This window comes from Candida tropicalis, assembly GCF_000006335.3.
Source record: "Candida tropicalis MYA-3404 genomic scaffold supercont3.1, whole genome shotgun sequence".
Taxonomy (NCBI): domain Eukaryota; kingdom Fungi; phylum Ascomycota; class Pichiomycetes; order Serinales; family Debaryomycetaceae; genus Candida; species Candida tropicalis.
Genome location: NW_003020038.1, coordinates 1,334,458 through 1,352,202, shown reverse-complemented (window position 1 = coordinate 1,352,202; position 17,745 = coordinate 1,334,458). Strand labels below are relative to the sequence as shown.

The 17,745-nt window shown below is 30.5% G+C and overlaps 5 protein-coding genes across 5 annotated transcripts; 1 reads left to right on the top strand and 4 right to left on the bottom strand. All coding sequences in view use genetic code 12, as the record gives it.

Moving 5' to 3' along the window:
• Positions 1–15: 15 nt before the first annotated feature.
• CTRG_00611 (E3 ubiquitin-protein ligase) lies at positions 16–1,884 on the bottom strand (the record flags this gene model as incomplete). Its single annotated transcript, XM_002545784.1, has 1 exon — positions 16–1,884. The coding sequence occupies one exon, from the start codon at positions 1,882–1,884 to the stop codon at positions 16–18; it is 1,869 nt and encodes a 622-aa protein (XP_002545830.1).
• Positions 1,885–2,289: 405 nt separating this feature from the next.
• On the bottom strand, positions 2,290–2,940 carry GST3 (Gst3p; the record flags this gene model as incomplete). Its single annotated transcript, XM_002545783.1, has 1 exon — positions 2,290–2,940. One exon carries the CDS (start codon positions 2,938–2,940, stop codon positions 2,290–2,292), a length of 651 nt encoding a protein of 216 aa, XP_002545829.1.
• A 232-nt stretch (positions 2,941–3,172) lies between these two features.
• On the bottom strand, positions 3,173–5,092 carry CTRG_00609 (polynucleotide 5'-hydroxyl-kinase; the record flags this gene model as incomplete). Its single annotated transcript, XM_002545782.1, has 1 exon — positions 3,173–5,092. One exon carries the CDS (start codon positions 5,090–5,092, stop codon positions 3,173–3,175), a length of 1,920 nt encoding a protein of 639 aa, XP_002545828.1.
• A 7,241-nt stretch (positions 5,093–12,333) lies between these two features.
• Positions 12,334–14,412, top strand: BCR1 (transcription factor BCR1; the record flags this gene model as incomplete). The annotated part of the gene is made up of 1 exon (XM_002545781.1): positions 12,334–14,412. One exon carries the CDS (start codon positions 12,334–12,336, stop codon positions 14,410–14,412), a length of 2,079 nt encoding a protein of 692 aa, XP_002545827.1.
• A 2,535-nt stretch (positions 14,413–16,947) lies between these two features.
• CTRG_00607 (uncharacterized protein) lies at positions 16,948–17,550 on the bottom strand (the record flags this gene model as incomplete). The annotated part of the gene is made up of 1 exon (XM_002545780.1): positions 16,948–17,550. The coding sequence occupies one exon, from the start codon at positions 17,548–17,550 to the stop codon at positions 16,948–16,950; it is 603 nt and encodes a 200-aa protein (XP_002545826.1).
• Between the last annotated feature and the right edge of the window lie 195 nt (positions 17,551–17,745).

Below are 17,745 nucleotides of genomic sequence, written 5' to 3'. Positions count from 1 at the left end.
ATCATGTTCGTTTCACTATATAGGAGGTGATTCTTTTGGAACTTCATAGACTTTAATATTACGGGTAATTGATTCTTTTGTTTGTAATTTCATGTTTGCTTTATGATGAGTTGAAAGACTCACTTTATAATCAACGTCTCCTTGTTCTCCTTCTTGTGGTTTTTCTAATGGAAGTAATAACCAACCAGGAGGTATTAATGCATTGCTTGGTAATGATAATGCTTGATACAATGGTGGTGTTGAGGATCCACTAGTAGATGACGACGCAATCGATACTGGCTGTTGTGCGTCTCTCGAAGAACCTTCTATTGGTTCTGCAGGTGTACCAGTACCTGTTCCTATTGGAGTTTGTACATGTCCTTGATTTGGAGTTACTCCACCTTGGTTTTGTGGTTGCTGTTGATTTGCTTGTTGACGTTGAGGTTGGATTGTGTGAAGAAATTCATTGATTTCTCGTAGTCCTCTTTGAAGATCAACATTTGCTGGTGGGTTTGCAACATTGGCTTGTGGAATAATTGGAACTGGACCAGGTTGTGGTTGAGGTGGAGCTTGCGCTTGTGGTTGTCCAGGTGCCGATGCAGGGGTTGATGCACCTACATCGTCAAATACTTTTCTTCGACACAATGGACAACTATCAGATCTTTCTAACCAATCTTTCAAACATCCCAAATGCAAAATATGTCCACATTTTAATTTCTTTGGTGATCTTCTTGCAGATTGTGGTTTATTATAAATCCTTTGATATTCTTCAATTGAATGCATATCTTCACGACAAATAATACATAAATTATCAGATGCTTCTAAATCTTCCAGATTAGCATTGGCCAATTGACTATCCAATCTCTTTGATTTCTCTATAAATGTAAGTAATTGGGTAACTTCAATCCAGGTTTTTCTTATTGAGGAATAAGTCCCTTGTAACATAGATAATGGCAAGGAAAGTCCGGAATGAACAGTTAATAAATAAAGGAATGATAAATAAGAAATAGAAGTTAAAATTGAAGATGCAATTTCAACTCCCTTGGTATAGTATGGTTTATTATCCCAAATAAGTTCCAATTCTTCGTCATCATCTTCTTCATCATCATCATCTTCGACATCTGCCTCACCCAAATTTCCTGATCTAAAAGATTCACTTTCACCTTCTGGAACTTCATTTTCTGTTTCAACGGTCTCTCCGACTTGCTGTCCTCCATCTATTTCATTCTTTCTTATTCTGTAAAATACAATTTCATAAATGCCCAATGCCAATTTTGCAAAAAAAGTCAATGCATTAACACCTTGAACAGCAAATTGAAATCCAAATAAAAGACAAGTGACAGAATTTATACCTTGAAAAACATCATAAACTAAAAATTTAGCTAATGCAAAATCAACAAAGATGAAAAATAAATTTAACCAAAAATTAATCAGTAATCCAAAATGTTTTATCACATCACGTAAATCTACTTGAGATTCATGATTATTAATCTTGTTCACAATTAAAATATTTACATAATCTAATCGATCAAACATTATGATATGGAATACTTTAAAACTAACACTTAACCCCATGAGAAAAACATTTAAAATCATGTTATTATCACCCATAGTTAAATTTAATAATAAATTAATGGCAAAAATAGGTAATTTTTCAAATAAATGTTCCACTTCAACCATTCTTAAAGATCCAAATATCAATACTTGTAAAGTTTTATCAATTGCTAAAAATAAAAAAACCATGACATTAATCAAGATCCCAAGTTTGATTCCATCCGTGAATTCTACTATAAACATAACAAAATTATAAGATTTTGATAAGGAATCATAGATCGACCAACTTAGTAGAGCCATGGTTATTGCTGAATAAGCTATAAGATATTGCTGAGTTCTATTTAGTAGCATAATGAATTGTAAATCTAGGAATTAGTCGAATATAAAAGAATGTCAAAAAAATTTTAAGCTAAATGACGTGAAATATTTTTCTTTCAGAAATTATTTTAGATAGAATTGCAACAAATTTGGATAATGTTGGGTATAATCGACCTATCTGGTGAGTTAATTTAATGTTGGATAATCAAGATGTTGTTGGGTTGTTGCTGTCAAATCTCGTGAAAGTGGCCACAGCATGGGAGACAGACAAAAAAAAAGGGGGGAGACGTGAGCAAATATTTGTATTAGAGAGAGAGAGAGAGAGACAGCCAAACAAATTGTTGGCGTGTGAGTGTTGCCAACTCATGAACTATTTTTTTTTTTGGCAAACGAGAGAAAGTCGTGTATAATTAGACAACTATGGTAATACACTAAAATCTACTTTAATTCAAACCTTTCTTTAACACCTGGGATAGCTAATACTCTATTGTACCATTCTTCAACATGTGGGAATTTGGTATCATAACCCTTGAATGAAACATCATCACCAATAAGTTTACAAACTTCATTTCTTCTATGATGACCCACAGCAAACGCCAAATCAACAAAAGTGAATTTATCACCAACAAACCATGTGTTCTCTTTCAATTGATCATCCATAACCTTGTAAGTTCTTTCAAATTCATCCAAATAGGAATTGAATACATTCTTATCATTTCCCTCAACCTTAATATAAACATTGAATGATTTCAAAGTACCAGCAAATTGAGTAGCTTGATAAAACATCCATTTCAGTTGTTGCCAATATTCAATTGGATTAGTAGCCAATTTGTAACTAAATTTCCCATCTTTATCATAAGTCTCAGCAAGGTATTGTAAAATGGCATTACTTTCGCAAAGAACCAAATCACCATCAACCAAAGTTGGAATCACCCCATGTGGGTTCAATTTCAAATACCAATCTTGTTTCAATTGATCACCAGCAGGCCATTTGAACATATGAATTTCATGAGGAATATCCAATAACTTGATAAATAACAAAGGCTTACGGCCATTTCCAGTTGGAGCAGTATATAAAGTCAACGTCATTTCTTGATTGCAGATAATCGATGAAGATTATTGGACTGATGACTAATATTAAAAAGTGGATGAAATTTTTCTCGTGTATTTGTTTGAGTTTTTTCATGCGGGGGACGGAGGACGGAAGTGAGCCGCGTGAGTCGGAAATAACGCGGCGTAATTATTCCTGCATCGCTTTAAAAACCTTAAACTTTAGCAAGCTCAATCATCATCATCATCATAATACACAACTGTTTCACATTTAATCTCTTTGATGATTATGACTTCTTCTCATGATATTCTTTCTTACTTTCCAAATCCCGCCAATTTTCATTCGTTTCTCTTCAAAATTAACATATGGAAAATTGAAATCATTGGTTTTCAAACCTTCTTTGTTTCTTCTCTTTTGTTTCACTGAATCTATTTTAAGATTAACTAATTTAGGATGTAATACTTCACAACTTGGTACTTCTCCATCTCCTCGGACTATCATGATACTATAACCTTGTTTGATTCCCTTTTGGAGTTTTTGAACTACTGAATCAGGAGCATAAATATTCATGTAGTGAGATTGTGGATTTATACTATGAATAATTACCAATCCACCAAATTCTGAATCAACTGTGAAAACTTTATCAAAATCTTTTTGATTTAAGAAATATGGATGATTTGGATTTGTTGGTGATTGGGGAGTGACCAAGGATTGTTTTGTTAGATAAACACCACAGATAGATACTTCCATTAATGAACAAATATCAAAATCTTTTGGTATGTCAAAGTTTAACACAGTTACTGAACTCACAATTCCGGTTGTACTAGACGATTGTGATGGACAATTATAAGACAACTTCAATGGTGATGCATCTAATAATCGTTTTGAAAAATCAAACATTCCTTGGGCTTGTGGTGATGCATGGAAATATAACAACTTATTAATTGATCTAATTTCTGGTGCTGAATATTTTGAAAGTTGATAAATCCCTGGTAGTATTTTAACATCGTAGTACTGTAAGTCTTGTAATAAGTAAACATTATCAGGATATTCAATATTTAAATTATTTGAAAGAATAATTAATTTATCAGGTTGAATCAATTTAGTAATTTCATTTAATAATTCTTTCCCAAACCCTTTTATATATCCTGGAGTATTTATAATTAAGTGATTTTTCCCATCATATTTTGAATATAAATCTTCGATTATTTTCATATATCTAGTTGGTGAATGAATTGAACTTGTAAACCCAAAATAATGATCATATTTTTTATCTTTCCCTATATTAGTACTTGAACTATTAAAACCAAATTGAAGTTGATTTATTTTAGAAAGGGATAATGTATAAGGATGTGAATATTCAGATTGTCCTGGATCCAAATCAAGATAATCAACACGAGATTGTGGTACTTCAAGAAGTAATTCATTAAGTAAAGTTTTACAAAATGTGGATTTCCCAGTATTTTTATTTCCAATAATCATTATTTTCAAAGGTTGATAACATTCTTTTAATGAATTTAATTCATCTATCCAAGTAGGATTTATATCCAATCCACATACTCCATTATTATCATTAAACACAATTTCAAATGAATAATTCTTGAATGATTGATCTTGATTTTCTTCATGTTTGACAATATTTTTCAATGGTTTACACACTTTTCCAATATTCTCTAATCCATTATATAAATTGATTAATTCAAATGTGGATTGTTGATTATGATACGCAATGATTGGTAAAGACTGTGATTGTAATCCAATTAAATCATAACTCACGTCTCCTGCTTTTAAAACGTGACAATTATTTAATTTAATTTCACCCAGAAGTATTTTAATTTTACATTGTCCAGATATAAGTAAATATTCTAAGGGATCATTTAATGTTACAATTACCGAATTTTCATTAAATTGAAGATTTTCTTGAGTTGGTATAAAATTTGATATTGTAATTCTAGCAGTTTGTACAATTGGAGTCGAAGACGTACTGGTTTCTTTTTGTTGAACAGGTAGTAGTAATCCATAATCTGGGGAATCTTCTTTATCTTCATCATCATTGATTTCCTCATCGGATGAATTTGCTTGATATTGAATTAATCCTTCATCATCTTCTTGTTCTTCTTCACTATTATTTAAAGTACTAAATATAGATCCACCATTTGAATTTCCTTTAAGGGCAGCAAATGCACTCATATTAAATAATATAAATATAGCAAAGGATCTATATTTCTCAATACTAAATATATACAACCTGATGGAGGAGGTGGGTTTTCTTTTTTTTTTTTTTCATGTTTGAACTTTTTCCGATGTCGTGCATCTTTGCAGAAATGTCGTAAGGACCTGTTATTGTGATAATTTTGTAACCATAAACTAAATCTTATCTTGCGACATTGATCTTTTGTTTGAATTCTTAATAATTTTAGAATACTTTGCATTCTCTTATTCAAGTGATAATTTTCATTTATTGTATTTCATAATAATGGCGGTGAATAAACCAATGAATTGACAGAAACGTATGTTGAGCACAAAAAGTATACTTCGTCAAAACAATGAATTATTCCAGAATTGATTATTTCCATAGAATTAATTAATCAATTGGACAGTACTCATAACGATTGAGGAATACAAAACCATAACTGGTCTTGGAGTGTTAATTTGCTTGCATCCTAGAAGTATAATTACATCATGTGTATTACTAAATGAACTTAACCCCATACGCGATTTATAATTACCTGAAAAAGGATAGGGAATGTTATAACCTTATTATTTACTTATTCTAGCATAACCATTGATATGTATAAACTAAAAAAAAGAGAGATGAACAACAATAATAACGGGTTACTTGCACTGTACTTTTGACCAAAATGGGAATTACAGCGTGGTTAATTGAGGTTAATTGGGTGAATCAATAGAGTATTGAAAGACGACTTTATTGATAATTTGGAAAGAGTCACCTTGTGGGAACAAAAAATCAATTGATATTGGTATTATAAAGGGTTTGTTTCAATTAGCAAGTTAATAATTGCTTCCATTTCGATTGTAATGTTTTCTTTATCACAAAAAAATTATATAAAATATAAACAACACAATCTTTCCGATATTCCTTTGTTATGAAATTTGCTTTTTTGAAATACACAAATATCTAACTGGTTAGAATTCAGTATCTGCAAATACAGTATATTGTTAATAATAATAATAATCACAAATATAATCTGAATAATAATAACAATCAATACTGCGAAAAATATCTAAAAGATTCCAATGCATCGTTTATTCTTGTAGTTTTTACGTATTCATTTTTGGTCTTGTTTTTTGAAATATAAGATTGTTAACATATTGTCATTTGTGGGTTATGAAACTACTATACATAGATTAATGATGTTGATGTTGATGAGGCAATTTGAAATTTATTTTCTATATTTTTCGGCGTTTTCATCGGTAGATTAATGATGAAATAACTCATCATACCTGTCAAAGTGAAATAGCTAATATTATGAATTATGAAAAAAAAAAAGTTCACTGCTGTTAAGTTTGAAATTTTAGTGTAATTAATAGGGTACCCTGCAATATGTACATACATACTAGAGTTTCATTGAGAGGATGATGGAAAACAACAAATTTTGAAATATCTTTTACTTTTCTAATTCACGGATAGACGACATATGGGTTAGTAATTTATTTGCTCTTATTTGAATGAAGAATTCTAACCCTAACGATCGTATGTTTTTATTCAAATAGTGAATATAATCTTTTATTTGAGATTGTTTTTGAAATACAAGGTAGTTGCATTAATGTCCCATTTCTATGGTTTTTAGTAAACTCCGTAAATACGATGATTCAAAAAGGATGCTTTTAGATCTTTCAAATTATGATCTTTTATTTATGCATTTATTTTTCGGTCGATTCGATCACATCCGGGGATGTAGTATTTGGATTGAACCAACGGGATAAGAAGTTAAAATCGTTTAGCGGTATCGGAGTAGTGTGTGGAGGGTGGAAGGGGAACCATTATTCATCCCGTTTGTACTAATTTTGAAGGTGGAGAAATTGGAAGAAGGTAATAGGATTGCACTTACGAACTTCATCGTCAGCATTAGTCCTTTAAGGTGCAAAGAGGAGTACAGAGATCAGGGGACAAGAAAAAGCAAGGTGCAAATACAATAAATCTAACATTGTCAATTTGAACTCAACAGTGTATTTTGATAATGTCACGCTTGATTTATATAACTTTATACTACACGAATTAGACAGTAAAAAAAATAAAAAAAGGAGTAATAACGAGGGGAATGGATATTGGTTTGTTGATCATTCACACAACCTTCATGTTTTGTAAATCTTAAAAATGATCTTTTTCTTCAGGGCAGTTCTAGTGGGGAAAAAAAAAATAAGGTGTAGATCTAGAATTAACTACTTAGATTTGTGTGATTATCTCTCGATTGAACAATAGTCACTCCACCTATTGCTCATATCATGTTCTACTTCATCCCTTTAAGATGGTGATTTTCTTTTTTTAGATTGACCTGGAACTATTCGGATGAGTTTTTTTTTTTTTTTTGGTCATTAAGAAATGGAACAACAGGAACAACAATACAAAAACAAAAAGATTAAAAGCTTAAATGATACAACGAAAGGTTATTCTCCTTTGATGACGATACTATAAACTTTGTGGGTAATGTAAAAGCTATTTTTTGGTTGTTGTTTTAATCATCTACTAATCCTCTTTTTACCCCCTAAAATGAGACAAAAATTGTTTCACATCGAATAAAAGTAGATATTTTAGTTATTTACAAGTACATTAAAGAGATCAAACAAAAGCTGGAATGGACTCATTTTGTCTTATTCTTGAATATGTTACAAGATTACAAATAGTCACATGATTCAAGTTGTGTATAACCATTGTTTTCTTGGTAGCTGTTTTCTTAGCAAGGTTGGTGTTGAAGAAAAGAAAAAACGACATTTCTTTATTCAATAATCATCAATGGATATAATGTAAATGTAAGTGATTAATAATTCCGGCATTCGCTTGAAAATATACGCCTGTGTGTATACTACGAAATGGTTAAAAATGTCGAAGAACATCAAGGCGGATTTATGAACACACTCATGATAATGAAATTACCATACAGATGAAATTTTCAACAAAAACAAACAAAGTGTATCAAAAACTCGATACGAAATACTGCAAAAAAAAAAAAAGAACCAATTGTTATTTTAATCACGGCACGGCATTCTCTATTAAAATCAGCAAGCAAGTCAAGCAAGCATGGATTTCATGATGATGTAAGTATGGATAATTTTTTTTTATTGTTGATGTTATTTTCTGTCCAATGAAAAGTATCTAAAAATAATATAACCAAGTTGTACATGCACCGTTAATGTCAAAGTAAGCCTCATAAAAGTAAAAAGATTTTTCTTTGGTAAGACAAAAGCCAGATGAAATCCAAGAAGAATTGCTATTGATGGGAATAATAATAGAAGAAAAACTTATCTTACTTACGGGAACGATGGGAGGTGATGAGAATAAAGCAACTTAATAATAAATATTAAAAATAACCAACCCACTTGTTGCAATTATATGATAGTTCTAGATCTATGTAGATTACGTCTCTTTTTTTTTTCTATTTTATGGTTGTTTTTTTTTTTGTTCAACTTTCCTCCTACTTTCCCCTTGTTTGACTTTAAACATTTAGTTTTAGTTTTTTACCGCTCTTATTATTACATCTTTGAAATTACCCCAAAGAGGTATAAATTGGTTTTTGGGTTAGTCATTGCAGCGACATGAAGTGTGTGTGTATATATATACATATTTGATTTTAGTTTATGTGCAGTATGGCTGGAATTGTCGCAGTGTCAAAAAAAAATTATTACATAAATGAAGTTGTTTCATGACACTAGATATAGAGATTCTATATAATTAAGGCAAGCATGAGATTTATACATCACAAGAAATTCGATAATGTAGTCGTTTATTGAAACAACTAAGCTGGTTGTTGTGATCAATGTTGATGTTTATGGTATGCCCTAATTGGATCTTCGTTAAGGGCTTCGTTTTTTTGATTTTCTTTTTCATGTAGTCAGCCAGTGTTTCCTATTTCCCCCTTAAATTAAAATAAAAGAAAAAAAAGGGGAAGTGCACCTATAAATAATAAAATAATGATCAGCTTAATAGGTAACAGCAACAACTAACAACCAATATCAATATCAATATATAATACCAATTGCAAGCTGCATCTACTAAAATTAGTTGCTACTTTATCCTATTCCATCACTTCTTTATCAAATCCAGCCAAATTACTGCAAAAAAAATTTTTAATAAGAATAAAATAAATACTTGACAGGTTTTTAAAATTCACTTCTAAAGTAAGGAAGAAGAAATTTAAGGCACAATAAACTGTTTAGTCGTACAGTCGGCGATAACATGTGTGTGTGTTTAGTTGGGGAGGGCGTGTTCTGATGTTGGATTATGATATCTAAAACTTCTTTATGTTTCATAAAAAACGAAAAGATTATTAATTTAACAAAGGGGTAAATCTTTCTACATTCTATCCTCAAACATTAAATCTGAAATTATTTCTTTGCAAAAATTACATTGATTAAATCTAATGAAATAATTACTCAACCACAAGCCCATCTTGAATGTCGTTTTAATAATGGTATAGATAGATATATAATATTTTATAAGTCTCGATAATGTCAAAGGGAGAAGAGAAAGGTTCTAGAAATGGTTATATAATTCCCACTCCATTGTGGTTTTGAAGTGTCCAAAAAAATAAATTATTCTTTATTTCCATCGATCCATTTTCGTACAAAATGTCGTGTCACAAGTTTATATGTATCTGGTAATATATATATATACACATTTGTCAATGTATCATGCATAATGTGTTAGTTGCATGATACGACATTTTTTAGGAGAATAAGAAGAAGAAGAAGAAGAGCGTTTGTGAAATTATGAAGAGGAACATGGATGAATATTTACTGGGTGGTATTTTTTTTCATTATTTTGTATTTTAGTTTGATTTTAGTTCACAATTATTTGAACTGCCTGGTCTGTGCATAATGGGTTAAGTTGATTGTGTTATATTATTAATCAACTGTTTTATTAATTCATGTACAATTTTTTTTTTAAAGTATCCAGGTTGTAGATGATTGAGTTACAAAAATGTTTATGTATGAAAGTTTCTTGTATGAATGCTTTGAATTGCAATGAAATGACAAAGTGAAAAAAAAAAAAAATTTTTTATGTATTTATTCTTTCTTTCTGTAGTTTCTTTTTTGATGTGGTTGTTGTTTCTCCTTGTTCCTTGTTTTACTATTTCATAATTGTGAATATTGTATTATTAATCTAAAATTCTTTGTATTCTATTATATGACATATTTGGCTGTACTGGTTGTTTAAGTTAATTATATAAATACTCCAACAAGTTTCACATCTGGTTTTTTTTATATTTATTTATTTCAAATTTTCTTCTCTTTTTTTTTTTGATCTCTTGTTTTCTTTTTTGAACTTTTATTTTTTGTATACTTGTAATCCTTATTTGTGTGTTCTTGTTCTTTACTACATCCATATATCTATTTATATACACACTTTGACAAGCAACCTGTTGGAAGAAATTTACCCTTCTACTTCATCTCAACCAAATACACACACACACACATCATACATTAAGGTTTCTCAAAAGAAAAAGCATCATCCCCCTTTTTTTTCTGGTTCCTTAATTTCATTTCCACCTATACATCACAACTATCCCATCAAACAAGATTCTAAATTTAGTTCAAACTTTGTCCTCGTCTCATTTTCACATTTAAATTGATATCGTCTAATAAGAAAACAAGTCGTTTTATATTATATTTTTTTTACTATTATTATTTCTACTGTAACGACATTCAATTCAATTCAATTTAATACTCGCCGTAGCATTTTTACTTTCCTATCCCCCACTTTAGTCCCACTCGCTTGATTATTTTGTACGGCCACCCCACCTTAGTACAACCACAACCACAACAACGATCACAAGCTAAGTACCCTTCATTATAAATTGGTCTAGAGATTGTTGACTAATCCCAATTGTACTTCAAATTCAACTCATCACAAGGAAATTTTTTGTTTCTTTTTCTTACTAAGGAAAACAATCTGTTTTTTTTTTTGTATAACATTCCCCTTAAATTTTGGTTAATTTTTTTTTTTTTTTTTTTGGTTTTCTTGATTCCTTAACTGTTTCAAGTTATTTTTGAAATATTTAATCTTTATTTAATTAAACCCGAAAGGAGACCCAAGTGTCAAAACGATTTTTCTATATCCAATCCCAAACAATAGAAGAATCACAACCATCATCTACTACCTATCAGTTGAACAAAAAAAAAACAGTGATTACACGAGATCTATCAATAACCTAGACGTGTGTAAATTGTCTCACAGATTTCCATTGAATTGAGTCTTTAGTTGTCCTTGTGTTTTTTTTTTCTTTCGTGTCGTCTGTGTTACATTGTGTGCCTTTCTGTACCTCATTCACAAAGACAAAAAAGACAAAACTTTGTGGCAGTTTTTATTATCATTGTTTTTGTTGCTACTCGTCTTCCAAAAAAAAAAAACCTGTGCATCTATACACGACCATCAACAATTAACCCCTTCTGCCCCTAAAAATTGAGTGTCTTACATTCCTCCCCCAAAGAATACTTTATTTGTACAGGCAAAACTTTTTTTTTCTGCTGCTGTTGTTGTTGTTGTCCCCCTCGCATTGAAATTTTCTGTTGGTGTTGTTTTAATTTAATTTTTATTTATTTACAACCACTTTTCATCCATATTTCTACATTTACAACTCATTGTCATAATTACAGCCACTGAAAAATTTGACAACACTTTACTTCAACTAATCAACCAATCAACTAATCAACAAATTCATCCGACAAACACGTCTAATCAATCATAATCTTTTATCAGTTTGTCGTACCTTTACAATATTTTCATTACAACTTTTAGTTTTGTCAAATTGAGTTAACTTTGAAATCGGAAACCAAGTCAAAAGAAAACAAAAAAAAAAATAAGGAGTTTAAGTTTTATTTTTAATTTCCAAGTCTACTGTTTTTTTTTTTTTAATTTTCTAATTTTCCCTTTTCCCTGTTTCCATTCTGATTATAATTTCCCCCTGTTAATTGTATTGTCAATCTTGTTTTGAAATCAATAGCCGAACTACTAAGAGATTAAGATAAGAACAAGAAGAGGAACAAGAATAAGAACGAGAACAAGAACAAGGAGAACAAGACGAAGAAGAATAAGAATAAGAAACAAAAAAAATTTGACATCCTTTCTTCTCCCATTCATCAAAAAAGAAAATTAAATATCATTATCATTTACAAATAAGAAGTTGTTTTCATCATCTCTCCCCCTCATATTTGCTTGATTTTTTTTTCTTTCTTTTTAGGGTTATCTTATAATGTCAAGTAATACTCAGGTATATCAGAAAGAACTGCCTCATTCACAGCCTGGCCAATCACTACTCCACCATGGTCATGGCCATGGTGTTAACAACAATAGTTTACCACCTTTACCGCCAATACCTCCTCCACATTTACCTCCTATATCTAACAACAACAATAGTCATAACTCGAGTACAAATAGCGGAGCAAGTATAGCTCCTCCTCCTGTTATACTGTCGTCTACTACAAACCAACAGCAATACTATCCTTTACCTGCGTTGCGTGCTCCACCTCCACTAAATGCCATTTCTACTGCCATCAATTCATTACCGGCTCTAACACCTACTATGACTAATGCCACTCATTCTACTATGTCATCAAATTCATCTGCCGAGTCAGTAGCTTCGTCCAATTCCCCTAATTCAATTACAAAGCCAAAATCTAAACGATCTAGTAAAGGAAGAGTGTTTCAATGTACTGGATATCCGGGTTGTAATATGTCATTCACAAGAAGTGAGCATTTGGCTCGACATAAGCGGAAACATACAGGTGAAAGACCGTTTACTTGTCCTTATTGTTCTAAAAATTTCAGTCGATTGGATAATTTACGTCAACATAAACAAACAGTTCATGCTTATGAAACTTATTTAACTAAAGATAATTCCGATAGTAAATTGTTGATTGAAAGATCCAAGACTAAAAAGAAATTGAAGCAACAAGAAAAGAAACAACAACAGCAACAAGCTCAATTGAAAGCACAAGCACAAGCTCAAGTACAACATCAAGCACAAATGCAAAGAAACCAACAATTTGGATACAATTTCCAACCACCATTCCCACAGTTTCATAATAATAGTAATAGTAATAATGGTCAATACTACAATCCACCACAAGCATCACCTGTATCTGTTGGTATGCCTCATCCACATGCACATCCACCACAACAGCCATCTTCATCACAATTACCACCTCCACCTCCACCACCTGGCCCAACTGTATCTCAACCACTTGCACATGCAACAAGCAGTTATTTTGATCAATATAGGCAAACACAGAATCATTTGACTTCATTACCTCCTCCACCAAAGATTTCTGCCCATCCTTCCAAACCATTGCCTCCATTACCACATCAAATTGATCATGAAGCTCAAGGTGGATTGAAAATTCCAGAACATTCGTTTAATCCAAAGAGGAGACCAGAACCATTATCTTTGATGCATTCTAATCATTCTGGAGATAATATTGAAAATGCTCCACCAGTTGTTAATGGTAATACTTCATCAGTTTTATCTGATGCAGTTTATCCACCTCCACCAAAATCTGCAACTTCTGCTGCTTCTATGACACCCAACTTGGCCAGTCCAATCTCTCCGTTGTTTCAACTGTCGTTTAATCAAGGAACTCTGAAGAGTGGTAACGGTAATAATGCTGGGGTTAGTGGAAGTAATCCAAGAGCTTCAACAATAACTACTTCATCTGTATCTATCAAATCACCAATGTCACAACACTTTTCTATCATCAGCTCATCATCCAATTGGACCAACAATACCACAAATAGTTTACCATCAGTTAATAATCTACCTCATCCTAATTGGGGTAGTGGTGGTGGTTCAAGTGGAAGCTCAACAGGAGGTTATAATAAATCATTCCATGAAAGACAGAGTTCAGGATTGAGTGATTCAATACTGGTTTTTTCAAACAAGGATGTTAAAAGCAATTGGCTTAGAGGAGTATTGAACGATGAAGAAGAAGCTAAGGGTGATGGCGATAATGATTCAATGATGGTTGATAAAGAAGATGATCAGGAAGATGAAGAAGAGAATAAAAATCAAGAGGATTGTTCGATAGCCAACAATACAACAAGTAATAACAACTATTCTACATCTACAGAAGTTATTGATGAAAGTATGAGAACATCTACACCTTCGATTAGATCAGATAATTCTAATGATACAATTCATAGTACAACAGTTGTATTGAAGAAAGATCATCAAGCACCTTCAATTGTTTCTACATCCCATGTGTCAAAGAAACCTACCATCAATAATTTGATTTCCCAGTCACCAAATGAACCTGTTTCGATCAAAGAAGAATGAAATATTTAATACATTCGTTTAATTTCAACTGAATGAAAAAAAAAAAATATTATTATCTTTATGACTTTTTTTTAATGATATTGGAGGTGTTGTTTCCCTTTGTTTTTGTTCATATATTTGCATTTCATTTCTTATTATTTATTTTATTTATTGTGTGTTCCATTGCCAAAACCAAAAACTTGAAAAAAAAAATGGAAAAATATTGTTAAAAGATTTATGATGTTTTATTTTGATCTTTCTTTCTTTCTTTCTTTCTTGTATATGATGATAATTAGCGCGTCTGTGTAATTTTTTACTTAATTAATTTTTAATACAAAAATTTTTCATATATATCTTATTCTCATTGTCGGTGTGTGATGTAATGTTAACTCTGATTAGAAACAGATTCTTACACATGGGTCTCTCTTGAAGTTCGTAAGTTAATTCGCCTGGCAAAACTATATAAGTGAACATGCATACGGATATTAATTATCAAGTTATCCGTAATGAACATATGTAACATTTCCTAAAATACTACTCAAAGAAAAATGATATTCATATTGAAATTTCATTTGTATTATAAATATATATATATAAATATATGCGTTGTAAATCCTTAGATTTTCATCTATAGTGAATGTTTCATCGATATATGTGAATAAGAAAAAGGATCTTCAATTAATGAAAAAAACCCTCCTCCGATAATTAATAGACGATTTTAAATATTATTAATCTTAAAATGAGTTACAATTCAGGAGTAGAAGAATTAAAGAAAAAAAAAAAAAAAGAAAAAAAAGGGGGAAAGAAGAAAGGGGAGAGGAGGTCATTCAATAAAATTGTATAAAATCATCAAATCATAAACTAATTTAACTCTATTATAAAGTATAATACAATGAATAATAATGATATCTTGATGACGATGACGATGACGGTGATGATGATGTTGAATAAATGACGCCTAAATAAAGACATAAATAATTGTTCAATTTCCGTTTGTTCTAAACGCAGGAGAAACTAGACCATGCAAATTTATAAGGGAAAGATGTTCCTATTTCATGAACTAGAATCATTAAATTTTTGTTCCCTTTCTTTTTTTTAGAAATGTATTTTGATGATGTTAATGATGAATGATTTTTTTATGAATACTTTTAAGGCACGCATGAACCGGAATTTACCGTGATAACCCGTGTGAATGGTACAATGCAAGAAGAATCTAAAAATAAAATAATAATCACACAAAACAAAATGTCGTATGAATTTTCATTTTCATTTTCTTTTTTTTTTTTTTCACGCGTCAGGGAAATACTGAAAGAAACTAGAGAACGTGCGCCACCCTCGCACTTTTAATTTGGAATGTGAACGGCGAAAATCTAGGGCCAGGGTCAAGGGTCATCGGCCCATAATATGGGCCGTGGACTAGATGGTCAACTCGTTCCGTATTATTAGTAACAAAGCGAAACAATACAAAATTGGGTCTAGAAGCTGATGTAATGAATTTTCAATTTGTATAAACTAAACTAAGATCATCATAAAAAAGTTTTCTACTGTTCTTCTTCTCCATTGGTAAAATTCAATGTTTGTATGCATGAAAAAAAAAGCGAAAATGATTTTGAATATCGCGTGTTTTAAAATAAAGAGTCAGAAGACTATACTCTATATTGTAAAGTTTGTTTATGTTCAAAGAAAAAAAGCTTACTTAGATTAAAATGATTGATCATGAAATATTAGACGATAAATCTCTATAGTAAAAACATTGCATTTATTGGTTTGTGATTTTTGTAAAATTTCAAATTCCCCTCAAGTGAATATTGGTAATAGTACTAAACTCACATGAAAATAATAGATATTCAAGAAATTATCAAATGATGAAAAAAGGGGGAGAATCGATGGGAATGTTTATTATTAATATTCAAAGAATGAATTAATGAATGAATGCAAAGAAAGATCCTCATTTGAAAAGCATCATGAATTATATTTATTCTTTCAAAGATTTGTTGATTCTCAGAATGTTGATTGTTTTATTATAACAGTAATTGAATAAGAATCAACCCAACCATTTTACTCGTCTATTCATATCTTCTCGATCATCTTCATCGTGATGAGTAACAGTACATCCAAGAAATGCCTAGGATCTATTTTTAGGAAATAGGACAAAAGACATGAACATATTTCCATGGCTACATCTCTGTACAAAATAAATTGTAAATGAAACGGACTTAGCGCGATTAAATCCGAGCATAAAATGAATGTCGTTTGTTTCGATTACATAAACCACAAAAGAAAAAGGAACATGTGAGTGAGTATACACTTTCTTTAATCATTTATACATTATACATAATCTAGTGGCTTTTCTATAAGCAAGTTTTGGTTTTCAAACTTCACACAAAAACAGTGCATCTTCTTTCTTTCTTCCTTGCCTCCATCTGAGTGTCAAAAAAAAAAAAAATAGAAAATACACCATACGACATTTCCATATTTTATGACATTGAATAATTGAATGAACCCCTATTATCGTAAAAACTATTCAAGATTGTATTAAACATCCGTGTCCTTGTTTCATTGATTCATCAATTCACATAATGTTTTCAATTTATCAAAAATATTCCATACAAATCTAACATAATTTAAATAATCATTATAAATTTGATTAATAACAACATGATTTTTTTTATCTTCTAATGATTTAATCATATTATTCTTATTTATTAATATATCATTAATTAATTGTCTTAAACCAGGTAATAAATTATTAATTATTTCATCTTGATATTTATTTAAAATTTTATATAATTCTTTATTTCTTAATTTTTTCTGATATTGAATTTTTTTCAATTTATTAATATCATTTAGTAGATATTCAATATATTCTTGAGAATTCTTCAATTTATTTGATCGTTTAGGTAGATTATATTTTTGTTCAAGTAAATAATGTAATGGATCATTAATTATATTATTACCATTTGTTGTTGTTGTTGTAGAAGAAGAAGAAGAAGAAAGGGTATTTTCTTTGATTATTGTAGATGATAATGAATCAAGTATCGTTTGATTATGAGTGATTTCTTCAGATATTTGATTTATTGCATCTATTAATGGATTTAAATTCTCTGTTTTTAATAAAAAATAATAATTCGTTAATGGATAGGAGGTAGGATCGGGCATTTATACTCTTTAGTTGCTGATGATGCTGATGCTGATGATAATTGATCTGATCTAATCTGTCTGTTGTTTTCTTTTGTCTGTTTGTTTGCTCTGGTGTTTTTTTTTTTTTTTTTTTTGAATGTTATTGTACAAAATTACACGAATCATCCACGTGACTATGAAAAACGTAGATTATATAAAATTTTATTGAAAAAA